General features: G+C 35.2%; 1 protein-coding gene across 2 annotated transcripts in view; it reads left to right on the top strand.

Moving 5' to 3' along the window:
* Positions 1 to 15,242, top strand: part of arid5b (AT-rich interaction domain 5B) — a 199,951-nt gene that overhangs the window by 15,130 nt on the left and 169,579 nt on the right. The window contains exons 2-3 of one of the 2 annotated variants that reach the window (XM_051673718.1): positions 5,692 to 5,785; positions 8,375 to 8,609. In XM_051673718.1, coding sequence (XP_051529678.1) covers positions 8,477 to 8,609 — 133 coding nt within the window. In that variant the 5' untranslated portion in view covers positions 5,692 to 5,785; positions 8,375 to 8,476. The remainder of the gene's footprint in view (positions 1 to 5,691; positions 5,786 to 8,374; positions 8,610 to 15,242) is intronic. The other variant, XM_051673717.1, reaches the window with a different exon arrangement.

The following is a 15,242-nucleotide window of genomic DNA, read 5'->3' on the forward strand; positions in this document are numbered from 1 at the left end:
TATTCATTAACATTAGTAAATACATTCTTATATATTTACTGTGCATTTTCACAATGATAATCAATGTGTTCATTCTAAAGCTGAAAAATGTTGCTTTCAGAGGCTTTATATGGAGTTATAATGTGCATTTCAAACTGTTTTGAGACCAGCGCAGACAGAGAGCACACTGGAGGTTGAGTCATTTACTAAATAGGGAGCAAGGGAGTAAGAGGACATCCTACAGCTTTCTATGCAGCTAAGAGCACTCACTCTTAAATCTGACTAAAAGTTCAGTTTCAGGCTGCAGATGATGTTTGGACCATTCAACATGTTTGGCAGATGTGGGACAATGATAATCAGTACATAGATTCAGAATTTTATAATGCAAAAGTTTTTTTTTATAAATGGTTGGCAGTGATTTGATGATGCTGACCATTACTTTTAATCAGAATTATTTATTCAGCTTTATAGAAAATCAGCTATATTGTCTGTATTGTCTCCAACATGAATAACCAACACTCCTGGAAGCATAATAAACAATTTGATGGAAAAAAAAAAATCTATATGACTTTCTATAGTTTGGTATTATTTAAAATGTCACAACTTAGTCCCAATGTCCACATATGTGGACATACAGTTTTAGGAAAACTCTCTTTTTTCTTTTTTTGTTTTTTGCTTGTTTATTAGGTGCTACTAGTTACAATCAAAAATGGAAATTCACACAGCAGTCACGCTCGGGCCTCAGGAGGTTGAATATTCTGAATCTCCTTGGCAGTAATGACTGTTTGATTGAAATGATGATTGATCATTGGAAAATCCCCTTTTAATCCATTTCAGAACAAAAACATAAACCATCATCAAGAAGCTAAAAAATATTGAGGTATAATCTTTTTTAGCTATATAGCCCTAAATTTGAGCTCAGCGTGAGATCATTTATTCAAGTAGAATACTTGATTTAACTTTTAACTAGTGTTGAAAGCACTCTTTCACGTTACCAGGCAAGCAGGTGTACAAATCTGCGGTGACCTGGGGAATTCTTGAGCTGACCCCTGAATCAGCGGAGTGAGGCGGGCTCAGCATGACTCTGGTGGAGGGGTTTTGCCATCTACATCCCTCTGCTCTGCTCATCTTATGCTGCTCTTTAAAGACCCTTAAAGTCTAATAACAAGGAAACAGTTGTTGGGAAAAACTCTAAAGCTAAAACATGGAAGGGTGTTTCTTAAACTTTAGGCAATTTTATGCACCAGGGGTTAATTTTATTAAAACAGATTTCAACTTTTTGAAATCTGAAAACATTTTTGCTATATGAAGGTCACATTAAAACTCTAAAAAAATGTACCAAGCCTGCATCATTCATTTTTAGTTAATATATAATATAATTTCCACCACAACAAAAAATTTTGTCCCTCACAAACTTTTTTACGAAAGTTAGTGTACTTGTTTAGCATGGAGACAACAGTGTCAGTGAAGAGCATTAGTCATGAGTCTTGAAATATAAACATATGAAGGTAAATATCACTTGTGAAAAATATTTGTATTGTGTGTCACTGGTTCATTCCAATGAAGATCTATACTGGCAGCCAAAAGTTTGGAATAATGTGCAGATTTTGCTATTTCGGAAGGAAATTGCTACTTTAATTCACCAAAGTGGCATTCAACTGATTACAAATTATAGTCAGGTCATTACTGATGTAAAAAAACAAACAACACCATCACTATTTGAAAAAAGCCATTTTTGATCAAATCTAGACAGGCCCCATTTCCAGCAGCCATCACTCCAACACCTTATCCTTGAGTAATCATGCTAAATTGATCATTTGGTTCTAGAAAACCACTTGCCATTATATCAAACACTGTTTGGTCCGTTAAATGAAGCTTAACATTGTCTTTATGTTTGTTTTTGAGTTGCCACAGTATGCAATAGACTGGCATGTCTTAAGGTCAATATTAGGTCAAAAATGACAAAAAAGAAACAGCTTTCTCTAGAAACTCATCAGTCAATCATTGTTTTGAGGAATGAAGGCTATACAATGCTTGAAATAGCCAAAAAAACTGGAGATTTCATACAAAGGTGTACACTACAGTCTTCAAAGACAAAGGACAACTGGCTCTAACAAGGACAGAAAGAGATGTGGAAGGTCAGATGTACAACTAAACAAGAGGATAAGTACATCAGAGTCTCTAGTTTGAGAAATAGACGCTTCACATGTCCTCAGCTGACAGCTTCATTGAATTCTACACGCTCAACACCAGTTTCATGTACAACAGTAAAGAGAAGACTCAGGGGTGCAGGCCTTATGGGAAGTATTGCAAAGAAAAAGACACTTTTGAAACAGAAAAACAAAAAGAAAAGGTTAGAGTGGGCAAAGAAACACAGACATTGGACAACAGATAATTGGAAAAGAGTGTTATGGATCTTAACCCCATTGAGCTTTTGTGGGATTAGCTAGACTGTAAGTTGTGTAAGAAGTGCCCGACAAGACAGCCACATCTATAGCAAGTGCTACAGGAAGTGTGGGGTGAAATGTCACTTGAGTATCTGGACAAACTGACAGCTAGAATGCCAAGGATCTGCAAAGCTGTCATTGCTGCACGTGGAGGATTTTTTGATGAGAACTCTTTGAAGTAGTTTAAGAAGTTCTGAACATTTTTTTCAAATTGTAATAGTCATTGTTGACATTATTAATGTCCTGTCTATATATTGTGATCAGTTGAATGCCACTTTGGTGAATAAAAGTACCAATTTCTTTCCATAAGAGCAAAATCTGTACATTATTCCAAACTTTTGGCCACCAGTGTAATTTTGTTGAATTATGAAAGAAGTGTGATAATATTTTCTTGTGTATATTTAGGATACATAAAATGCTAGCTATGAAATTAGCCTTAGCAAGACAAAGGAGTCTGCCTTATAATTTAAACACAATGCTCAATACAGAATTTGAGATTGGAAAAAATGACACACTGTGATGGAAATATGAATGACTTTTCTGAAATAAATTGACAAATCTCCTGTGATGTATCTACATACACTGTTGGGCATTGTTAACAGACAAATTAAACTCAATTTAGTATCCACAGGGCCAAAAGTGTCCAAAGATAAATAAACACCTGGAAACGTTTTAAAGCATATTATTGATCTTGCTCATAAAAAATGTAAATTATATAAACATAAAACATATACACTGAAAAAAAAAAAGGGAAAGCAGCTCTGTTGAAAATACTAAACAAGTACACTTAAAACGAACTTAATACATATATGGTTGAGATGAGAACATGATTATATTGCATAAAGTCCAAGAGAAATTCAACACAGTCAACAAAAAGTGATATGATTACCTTGCTATGAAATGTTCAACTGGATTCAGACTTCTAACGGATAGTGTTCACTCAATGTGATTTTTACTGTTTGCTCAATTAACTTAATTAAAATAGGTTAATGCTACATAATTCTTTAGCATTTGTCTCAACTTAATTTCTTTGTGTACAATCCATCTACATTTGAATTAATGCAATTGTGTTGGGACTATTTGAATAAACTTTGTTGCATCAATGTATTTCAGAAACTAAGCAGGGGATTTACATATCCCAGCATGCTTTGCATGGGACTAAATTGGGAGAGTACATTTTAAAATGAAGTGTCATTTTAATGTATTTTTACCCAAAGTGAGACAAGTAGAATACTTGATATGAAATATTCCGTTATGTTAGGAGTTTCTATCATGTTGGATATTTTAGAGGTTACAATTGTGGAAAAGAGTGGATCAGATAGTTAGGTCGAGGATGGCTAAACTACTACTGAAGTGTGTATTGCTTTTCTCATAAAGCAAATACTGAGGGATCAATATACTGTCATTATACTGACTGACATGGGATCGGTAAACTAAACTCTTAGCAGCACCAAACTTGTCACACAGTACAAAAATATATAATATGCTAGCTAGCATCAAGCTACAAGGTTGTTACAATAACAGGAGTTATTTGATCAACAGATCAAATTTAAGTTAGGTTAACGCAATTCATTTGTGTTTTTTTATACTACACAAAGTATTTGAGTAGAGCCTACAATGTAATTTTATATTGAGGAAACTCATTTTCATCGTGTGGAACCAATGTCCACAATTGAATGAAGTTAAAGCAACTATTTTTTTTAAAGTGTATAATGCATAAAAATGTAAATAAACAAGCAGGTATTTTTTATTGGTTTCCTCCTAAATGAATTTATACAATGCAATATTGACACAGGATTTGATGAAAGCAGTGGGGCATAGTCAGAGCTTCAATACGAGGGAGCAGATCTCGTAGTAAAGTTTGCTGTTTCGCTATCTGGCTCAACAGTGTTTGACCCACAGATGCCTCTCTGCTCATTATGGAAAGGTTTTCATTTTCATTAATTTTTCTGCAGCAATTATTTCAAGGTGTGCTTGTTAAAATTAAACATTAATATGTTTTTTGTTTTTTGTTTTTTTTTCTCCCCTTTTCTGCCCAATTTGGAATGCCCAATTCCCAATGCGCTCTAAGTCCTCGTGGTGGCGTAGTGACTCGCCCCAGTCTGGGTGGTGGAGGATGAATCTCAGTTGCCTCCGCATCTGAGACTGTCAATACGCGCATCTTATCATGTAGCTTGTTGATACCACAATATAGCGACCATGAGGAGGTTATCCCATGTGACTCTACCCTCCCTAGCAACCGGGCCAATTTGGTTGCTTAGGAGACCTGGCTGGAGTCACTCAGCAAGCCCTGGATTCAAATTCGTGACTCCAGGGGTGGTTGTCAGTGTCAGTGCTTGCTGAGCTACCCAGGCCCCTCCAACATTAACATGTTTTAATATTACAATAAACTGCATAGGCCCAAAAAATGGCAAAATTATTAACATGACATAGACTGAGTAGACAGATTAACATTATTGATTTTTAAATGTGTTTTGAATTTCGAATGTTTATGCTCTCTTCTGCCAATAATTCACCACACAAAGTACATATGGTCGGCCATTCTGCTACCTTAACTATGCATGATTATATGGTTTGTTGCATTTAATTATTTGCAATGCATTTTTTGTCTTTGATGTCCACGAAACTTTCAGAACACATGGTTTAGACTGCAATACTATTCTGACGTCACATGGGAATGCTATGTAAACCTAGAGGAATGCATACATGCCTGTGGAAATGAGAAGGAAATCATAGATTGTGCATTCATATCCTTCCATTAGCTGCTTTTATTAAGATTGAACCGCCTTCACTTTGTATCTCTCATATGGTGCAGTTATGTACGCTGAAGTAAGTTCCATTTTCATCCCATTATGCTGTCTGTGCGAAAGATAAATTGTTTGCTTGACAGCATGAAACCTAAAAAGAAACAGCCCTACTTAAAGAAGACGTAATTAGACATGGTCTGTTCAGCAGAAAGTTGTACTGCCTACAGATCCAACAATCTGTTTCCAACAGAAAGAGAGAGAAAAAAAAAAAAAAAAAAAAAAACTGAAAGCTGCAAGCTGAAAATAAAAACTAGATTCCTGTGTCACAGAGCAGGTATTCCTTGTGATCTATGCTTAATTTTATTTGGTCAAGCTTGGGAAACACAGCCAAACAATTCAATGGAAGCATTTGATGATTTTTCTCAGTGCTTTGTGGTCAGTGAAAAAGCCAACCTTGTCTCATAGTGGAAATGTGACTCTATATACATTTTTGTAAAACTTGTTATACGTGTCTCCAGGTACAATTCCCTGCAGTTTCCAGGTGAAATGAACACTAGAGGTGCTACAACAACAGTGTTATATTCACTTTCACTCAGATCATGACTTTAATGGGTGATTATGACTTTATAAATACTTATTTTTCTCTCTATTACTCAGAACCTGCTATTTTATGATATCGACACACTTTTACTCTTAACACATCTTTTGAAAAACTATACATTTTAATACTTGTATTACAGACCCACCTACAAATATACACTTATTCCAACATGATTAGCTTGTGCGTAAGCTCACCTGATAGGGCGTTGGACTTAGTCCAAACATGAACTCAAGCTGGCACGTGACATTACAGAGTCAGTGAAGCAGATGTGTTATACAGCACGTACATTTTGAATTGCAAAAATGTTGTCATGTTAGTGTAAATTTCATGAGATCAGGCTGCAAAAAGCACATTAAATAGCACTGTGATTTATTAACGCATCTGTTGCCCAGATTCACAGTAGAAATAAGAGCATTCTGTTATCCTATGCCAGGTCACAAGCAAAGCATTTCTTCACTTTGATGCATGAATAATAACGCAGCCAGGTCGCCAAGAGTCACTTGCTGTAGTCGTTTAATGATTTAGTATTGTGATGTGTTAACCCCCCTATTGTCTTAAGGTCATTTTTGACCCTGGACAGGTAAAGAATACTTTTCAAGACCATCAAAATGAATAAAATAAAAAAGGATTTTTTTTTCTTTTTGTCTGTAATTGTTTAAGAGAAATAACAATTTACAACAAACTGTTCTATCCATTGTCTTAACGGTCAATTTTGACCCGTATGGAAAGAACCAGTTGTGACCTTTGGACTTTCTGGATGTTATACAGCTTTAAATAGTTTTTTTTGTACACCTATGATGCAAATTTGACCAAAAATATTTCAAATATCCTCAAATTTAGTCATAGCCCCATACTGTTCTCTAGCCCCTTCACCTGCCCCCCCCAATAACATTAAACACTCTGGGACCATAATAAAGCACATTTTTATTAAGAGGGTTAGTGTCATTTTACAATAATCAAGAATTTATGCATTTTGAATGGTTTTCAGTATGGGTCAAAAATGACCTGAAGGACAAAAGGAGGGTGCAGTTTCTTAAGACAAAAGGAGGGTTAAAAGAATCGCTCACCAAAATAGGAAAATCTAATTTATTCACACTTATGTCGTTCTAAACTTGCCTGACTTTTTTCTTCTGTGGTACAAAAAGATGAATTAATGAGCAGGTTTACATGCACGATTTGACACCTAGTATGCATAAGCCAACAATGTGTAAGGTCATGTAAACGGCTCAAAGTCATAAAAGGTTTAAGCAAAGGCCGATTGACATGTAGATTTTTGCCCATTACCCCAATTTCGCTTTGCTTGCAAACACCTTTAACGTCATTCTTACTGGAAATATCCAAAGTGTTGTGTGCATGCATATTTAGGAATAATCCAGCGATTTCAAATCTGATGTAAAAAAGTTTTTCTTGCATTATCTGATTTTTTTAATAAGCCGATTTTTGTAGTTATCGGCATATTGGTGTGCATGCAAATGCACTCACTGAAGAATATTTTACCCACTCTTTTACATTTAATGAACCAGAACTGGTACTGTCAAGCTTCAAACTTACAAAACAAGCACCATGAAGTAGTCCAAATGACTCGTGCACATTTTCCTAAATCTTTTTAAGCCATTCGATAGCTTTGTGTAAGTAACAGATTAAAATTTAAGTCATTCTTCATTGAAAATCTTCCCATCTGCTATAAAAATCTAATATGACAGCATTGAGGCCAATGACTTTTGTAGTTTTAGAAGTTTTAGAAGACTTTGAATGTAGCACACTAGTTGTATGGACTACTTTTATGATATTTTTTATGTTGTATTTTTGTCATTTTGAAGCTTGACAGTTTCTTTATACTTTTTTTGTATGGAAAAGAGTGACCAGGCTAACCTTTAAAAGGTGCACCCATGATTAATCCATGAGTGAAACTGTCTAATAACAGGGCGGTTACTGAGTTTGAGGCGAGTTATACTCAGCTGGTCATGTGATCCCAACATGGCAGCCCCATGAGGAGACACTCTCCATGTAGAATAAATCAGCTTTTAAAAGGTTACTGATATGACAGTAGTCTTTATCGCATGTGAGTGCTCATGATTTTAAACATATGTTTCAAAATTACTATTAATTTCTTTAGGGGTAAAATGTTTTCAATGAGGAAAAAATTTATGAATGCATCTGTAAAAAATTGTACCTCTTTTGTTCCACGTAAGGAAGAAAATGATATGGTTTTGGGACAAAATGAGATTGAGTAAATGATACCAGAATATAATTTTTTGGTGAACTATCCCTTTAATATGGAATTGCTCTCAAACGTACAACTTTTTGAACTTTTACATTGAGATAAATAATAGTAAAATAAATTATTCAGGGCTGTGTTTTGTTCTATGCATTTGTTCTTCTGTTTTCTTTCGATTAAAGAGTAACATTATGTTCCGCTGGTGTAATTACATAGCTTGGTGTACACTGTGTACAGAGTGGGGCAAGGCTGAGAGATCAGTGCCTTGTTTTTATTTAGAGATGTTTTCATGTGAAATTCATGAGTGTATAGCTTGCTTTCTCTCAAACTGACTTGCACCATACAGTATGTCCTGCCTCATATCATATATGTCATTCGACAGGACGAAGTTATCGCCGTCTCAGAAAAGGTCATCGTGAAGTTGGAGGATCTAGTGAAATGGACGGTACCGGATTGGTCATGCTGGAAGAAGGGTCTTCGGGCCATGCCCCTGAAACCCACCGTTCTCAAGGAGCTTGGCAAGAACGGCCAGAGAGAAGCGCTCCACAAATATAGAGAGTCCACACTCAACAGCGGCCTCAACTTCAAGGACATCCTCAAAGAGAAGGCTGAACTCGGTAAACAGCATGGTTTCTCATTTCTCACACTTTCTGTTTGTCAAATGACACTATTTACATGAGTGGTTTAACTGAGAGAAGGTGGCAGTCTTGTATTTTGGTGCACATGTTGCAGTATTGGGGAGTAACTAACTAACTTAAACTAAATTTAACTACATTTTTCAGGAGCATGACAGCATCTTTTCATAATAGTGTAGCTTTTCCAGTATCAAGTTTTTTTGTTTTTTTTCAGCAAGTAGCTGAATAGTTTGACCCAACACTACTTCGCTGTTTTTTTTGTCACATTTATTGTGCACATAGCTTTACTGTTGAGTGAACTGAGGAAATAATCAAGCACGCTCTCCAAAAACAGTACAGACTCATCTCATAATGAAACTGAGAATTTTATGTTGACTTTTCTTTAGCTAAAAACAGTCTGTGCTTACTGAAACACGAAACAAAGCGGTTAGTGTTGTTGGGCGTATAGGCACGTATGAGTTCCATTTTCTGGGGAAAATGTCCACAGAGGGGTGGCAAAAGCACCAACCTAAACCTCAAACCTAACCATCACTGGAGTAAAAATGTAATGCAACGAATGAAACACAACTGCCGAATCATGTTCATCACGCATTATGCGAACACGATTGATTCCTGGTTTCAATGTGGGATCAGAACCTGGGTCTCCCATGCTACTCATGCAATGCGCTTCCAGTAGCGCCAGAGGGGAAGATAAACACTGGAGTTGGTGCAAAAATGTCTTATAAGGGATGGTGCTTGTTAGTGAGTCGGCATAATGGGGCCAGTTCTAGGGTACCAGAACTCTTGGAAACATCACGCCGACTTCTGTGTGATCATGTTGAACATCTTCTCATCCTCTCATATGAAGCATTTGGAAGTCAGTATTTTATGTATTTTTTGTTGCAACTAAATACTGTATTTAGGTAAATGCTGCTGTTGACTTTATGTTTTACAATGATATATTTTTAATTATAATTTTATATATACAGTATATATATATGTGTGTGTGTGTGTGTGTGTGTGATGTGTGTATGTGTGTATATGTATATATATATTTACAGTATATATATGTGTGTGTGTGTTTCATTATATATTTATATATTTTAAAAGATAATGCCCCCTTAAATAGCTTCAGTGTAGTTAGCTGCTTTATGCAAGTAGCTTGTTGTGTAGCTAACCACTTTTTCAATAGAGTAACTTGACTGTAGGTTAACTAAGTAGTTTTCCCATCACAGCAGTGTTGTAGAAAACCCTCATTCCAAGAGCATGATGACTTGATTATGGCAGTATTTGAGTGTACTGCTATATCTTTATTATAGTAATTTCCTTTGAAAAGACACACTGCAGACAAAGTACAGAGACCTTTGATGTATGTTATTAAATACATACGTCTTAAAGTCAACATGATAAGGCTTTCGCAACCCATTTTACTTCTGTATATTGACAAATCCGAAATCCGATCCAAGTTCCGAGTGAAATAGAAAATTTCAATAAGAAAAGGAAGACAGGACCTTTATCAATCAGGAATTGATTAGACTGATTGTTGATAACAGGATGATTAGTGACATGGCATTTATGGCTCAGGTGATTGGCTGATTGACAAACGTGGATGTGCCAACTTTCATTGCATTTACTAGTCATTACGACGAATAGCAATGCTAACAGATAGCTCTCTCCAAGCATTATAAACTTAACTGGATTAGTAATTGTCGACCAAAAATAAAAAATATTTCATAGGCAGAGTATGTGATTGCAGTTCGATAAGATATTATGAAGACATTATGTAATTAACTAATATTCAAGACAAAAATGTGTTGTTTGTCATGTCTTTGATATTTACACAGAATGCCTGTTTCTTCCTGTGATCATCAAATCTACTTTTTAAGTTAAGTAGAAACTAAGTGCTTGTGCAAGATACAACAAGAAAGTGTTTAAGTATGACGCTTGTTTAAACAGGCAGGGTGTCACTCTTGTATTCATCTCCCTCTGCGCTGTTTCCTTCTTTGGCTGTTTGCGCAACTCATTAACTGAGAACAAGATGGTGTGCAAATACTCATTAATTTGGAGAAGGATCACACCCATTGTGATTACACTAGCTCTGATTGCTCAGTAAGAATCTGATTTAGCAAAACGTTACATGTTCAGTTTTTAGGTTATGCTCAATTTAAGCATAATTGTCTCTGACAGAACCTTTCCAAATCTCAAAAGTTCTGAATGTTTTAACTTCAGGTTCCAGTCCACGATTCTTGTAGGTGCTTTATTATGTTTATTTCTGAAATTTGGAATCTCTGCTAATGGGGATATATTTCAAAGTCCATTATGGATTTTAAAGAAATACATTAAAGGGATAGCTCACCCAAAAATGAAAATTCTCTCATCATTTACTCACCCTCATGACATCCCAGATGTGTATGACTTTCTTTCATCTGCAGAACGTAAACAAAGATTTTTAGAAGAAAATGTCATCTCTGTAGGTCCATACAATGCAAGTGAATGGTGGCCAGAAATTTGAAGGTCCAAAAAGCATATAAAAGCAGCATAAAAGTAATCCATTCTCTCATCATTATCATTTACCGTACTCACCCTCATGCCATCCTAGATGTGTATGACTTTCTTTCTTCTGCTGAACACTAACAAAGATTTTTTGAAGAATATCTCTGCTCTGTAGGTCCATACAGTGCAGGTGAATGGTGGCCAAAAAAGCACATAAATTGAGCATAAAAGTAATTCATACGACTCCAGTGTTTAAATCCATATCTTCAGAAGCGTATAATAGGAGTGGGTAAGAAACAGATCAGTATTTAAGTCCTTTATGTTTTTTTACTATAAATCTCCACTTTTACTTTCACTTTCACATTCTTCTTCTTTAGTTTTTGGCGATTCGCCTTCTTCCTCCATATCAAAACTTACTGGGCAGGGAGGATAATTTATAGTAAAAAAAAGACTTAAATAGTGATCTCTTTCTCACCCACACCTATTATATCACTTATGAAGATGTGGATTAAAACACTGGAGTCGTATGGATTACTTTTATGCTGCCTTTATGTGCTTTTTTGGCCACCATAAACTTGCATTCCTACAGAGTAGAGATATTCTTTAAAACATATTTGTTTGTGTTCAGCAGAAGAAAGAAAGTCAGAGTATGGTAAATGATAAAGATGAGAGAATTTTCAGTTTTGGGGGAACTATTCCTTTAAATAGGCCATATGTATTTTATTTAGCGATTTCAGAATGACATCACAAGATGAATTGTTATGTTTGCAACCTTTGTAATCACATAATGTGTGCGTATATAGTGCACTGTGTGCGTTTACAACCTTATAAATGTGTCATTTTGGCTGCGTTCCTGTTTTTGCAGATACCTGCTAAGGTTGGGAAATATATTGAACCTTCTCTACATATTTGTGATGATTTCAACTTCATGGATATTGCAATGACTATGTATTAAAAGTGGTTTCAATTAATCAATTTAAAACTGATTTAATTATTAGTTTGTGGCATCACTCTGAAACATTCACAGAATTTATTTGCTTCAAATGGTCTAGTAAAAATATATGTATGGGAGGTCAGTATTGCAGATGCCAGCTGGCTTTATTACTATACTATATCTGTAGTAGGTACGGTACTGTGGCTGATTAATTACTATAATACTATGTGCATATTGGTATATTTTTCCTTGTGTTCATTTATTAATAAACATGCCTTGATTATTTTTAACAAGATTTATACAAGGGCTGGGTGTTGGCAGAGATTTCTCATTCGATTCCGATTCACAAGCTGTCTCAAAGATTAAAATTTCAGGCAGAATAATGGGCTGATGTTTGAGCTTACTATGAGATAGAAGAATCAATAAGGGATGCTTTGTAGCTTTGATGCACTGTAGCTGATGTGCAGGCTACAGTTGCGAATGACAATCAATAGCCGGCCAAAAAAAAAAGATCTGTGATTTATTTGCTGTCAGTCGTGTAACCTTATTAATTGTGTGCATATTGTGTACATTTTTGTAATGTTAATAAGTCGTTTTTTAATGATAATATGAGAGTGTTTGCGTTGTCAGGATGCTGAATGAATTTACTCAGAGTGCCTCGAGATCCACTTGGTAAGCGAAATATGCTGGCACAGTCCCAGGGACCATCTCTCTCTCTCTCTCTCTCTCTCTCTCTCTCTCTCTCTCTCTCTATCTTTGTTGGGATTATTCAGCAAGGCATCTCTTTCAGTACAAAACTTTGCTGATAGAAATAAGCCATAAATTAAACACTCATTTGAATCAACCACATCAACTTAGCGTCCACAGTTGACCTTTGTGTGTCTTCTCAGACCGTTTTTTTTTGTCATTGAAAGGTAATAAATTATCATAAATTACAGGGCCACACTCATTTGTCTTGAATATGAAATCAGAGGTGGTTATCAAATGGATTTGGACTGAATAGAATGGTTTCCAGACATGTTGTGCTTCTATTTCTTCACCCGGGGCGTTTTGACGCACCTTTTCTCAGGACAAGAAGGAAAGCTGTCTGCAGGTGGTATGACAATTGAGCAGTCACTTATAAAACAACACTCCACTCATGTTGGTGTAAAAATAAGGCATTTGGATAATTGATGCTGAATAAAAAGGCAATTGTTCACCTGCACAAAGAGGGGGTGTTTTAATAATTAAAGCAGGGTTTTTTTTACAGTCTGGTATGTGGACGGCAGCCAGCAATAGACTGCCAAGGCAATTGTGAGGGAGCCATAAAGAAATAGCTTTTATAATCTATCTATCTATCTAACTATCTATCTGTCTGTCTGTCTGTCTGTCTGTCTGTTGAGAACCTTGCTTTCTGATTCACAAATTCTGCAATAATTAGATTTTTAAAGGTCTTGCTTTGCTGTGTGCTTTTGACAGAGGGACTGCAATAATTTTAGCCCCATCTCGAGGGAAAGGAGAGGATAGCTATAAAGATTCATATTAGGCTCGTGTCAGAGCGCTCTGGGATACTGCATAATAATGATGCAGATCTTTGGACTGCCCTTGAAAGTGCTGTAGATTTAATGATGTTCCGGTTTGGTTCTGCCCTCTCCAACAAAATGATTTTTCATGGCTCTCAGAAATATTGTTTTCACTGCGGCTAGACATCATTGACGTGTACTGATAGATTATCTCTGCATCAAAACAACAATTTTTCCAGTAATGGGCAAATAACTGAGACATTTATAAATAATTTTCTAGAAACTGTCTTTTCCAGAAACCTCTTGTAACATATTGTAGCAAGTGCATATTTAGGTTGCAAAAAAAAAAAAAAAAAAAAAAAAGTCAAATGGCGGCAATTAGTATTAGTCACTTCAGCAGTAACACACTCAACCAGTTTTGTCATACATGCTTATATTCTGTTTCAGCTGCCAAGTTACTGTCTTAGATGAAGGAAAAAAAGATTTCAGATCGCTAAAGCTGAACGGTGAAAAACAAAACAAAATAAGAAAACAACAAGAAAAACAACATGTAATTGACTTAATATATTTCTGATCTTGTAATCCTTCTTATAGTGTGATGAAGCTGTGTTTCTGAGGATTTTCTATGAAACATTCATTTTTATAATAAGCAATATTCGGTTATTTACACTTTTGTTCTTAAACACTTATCAGTTCTTCAATAACGGCTTAGATTACCGATACATACTGCCATTTTCTCTCAGTTGAGAAGTGGATAGCAATTGAAGCATTTTAAGTCATTTGAAGGCCAAAATAAAGAAGAAAATTAGTTTGCGACCATTTCGATTTCAACTTTGTATAAAAAAAGTGGCATAAATAATTATTACTTAATAAAAAAACATAAATGTAAAAAATAACTATTAACAATAAATATTTTTTGTTGCGTAAAAAACTGAAATATCATATCAGTATCAGCATATCAGTAATTGGACACTTAAACAAAAATAAGTGGTATCGGTCAGTTTTTCAATAACAGTCTACTCTTTCGATAATTCATGCCTTTTTTCTCAGTAAGAAGCGGGGTTGCAGTTTAAGCAATATAAGGTATTTTAAGCCCAAAATGATTTAGATTGCAACTTTACACACATATAATGGCATAAATAATTACTTACTACAAACATCAAAAAAAGAAAGAAAATTTTGTATTATTATTGTGGTCATCCCTATTAAAATGTAACATAAATATAAATTAATTTGGTTCCGCAAATCAGTTATCGGTAAACATAAAAATAATTGGTATCGTTCATACTGTATACAGTATATATACAGTACAGTATATGTATACAGTATATATATATATATATATATATATATATATATATATATATATATATATACACACACACTGTATATATTTACACACACATTAATTACACGGGTATCTGGAATACTTAATTCTGAACGGTCAATGTTGCCATTTAGTGGTCTGATATTTCTCAATAACATCCACACATCCACACACTGAATAAGTCATATCAGACTATATTAAGTCATGTCATCTGGATTTTGCGAGTCATCTTTCCTGCTTCTCGGATCAGTATGCGATCTCTACAAGTAAGGTAATGAAATAATTTCAACTCAGATCAGTGTTTCATGTCCATTTATTTATTTATTTGGCAAGTAGCCTTAAGCTGGATAATGAGCAGTCACACAGTCATTTTTTTACAT

Source organism: Myxocyprinus asiaticus, chromosome 36 (assembly GCF_019703515.2).
Source record: "Myxocyprinus asiaticus isolate MX2 ecotype Aquarium Trade chromosome 36, UBuf_Myxa_2, whole genome shotgun sequence".
Lineage (NCBI taxonomy): Eukaryota > Metazoa > Chordata > Actinopteri > Cypriniformes > Catostomidae > Myxocyprinus > Myxocyprinus asiaticus.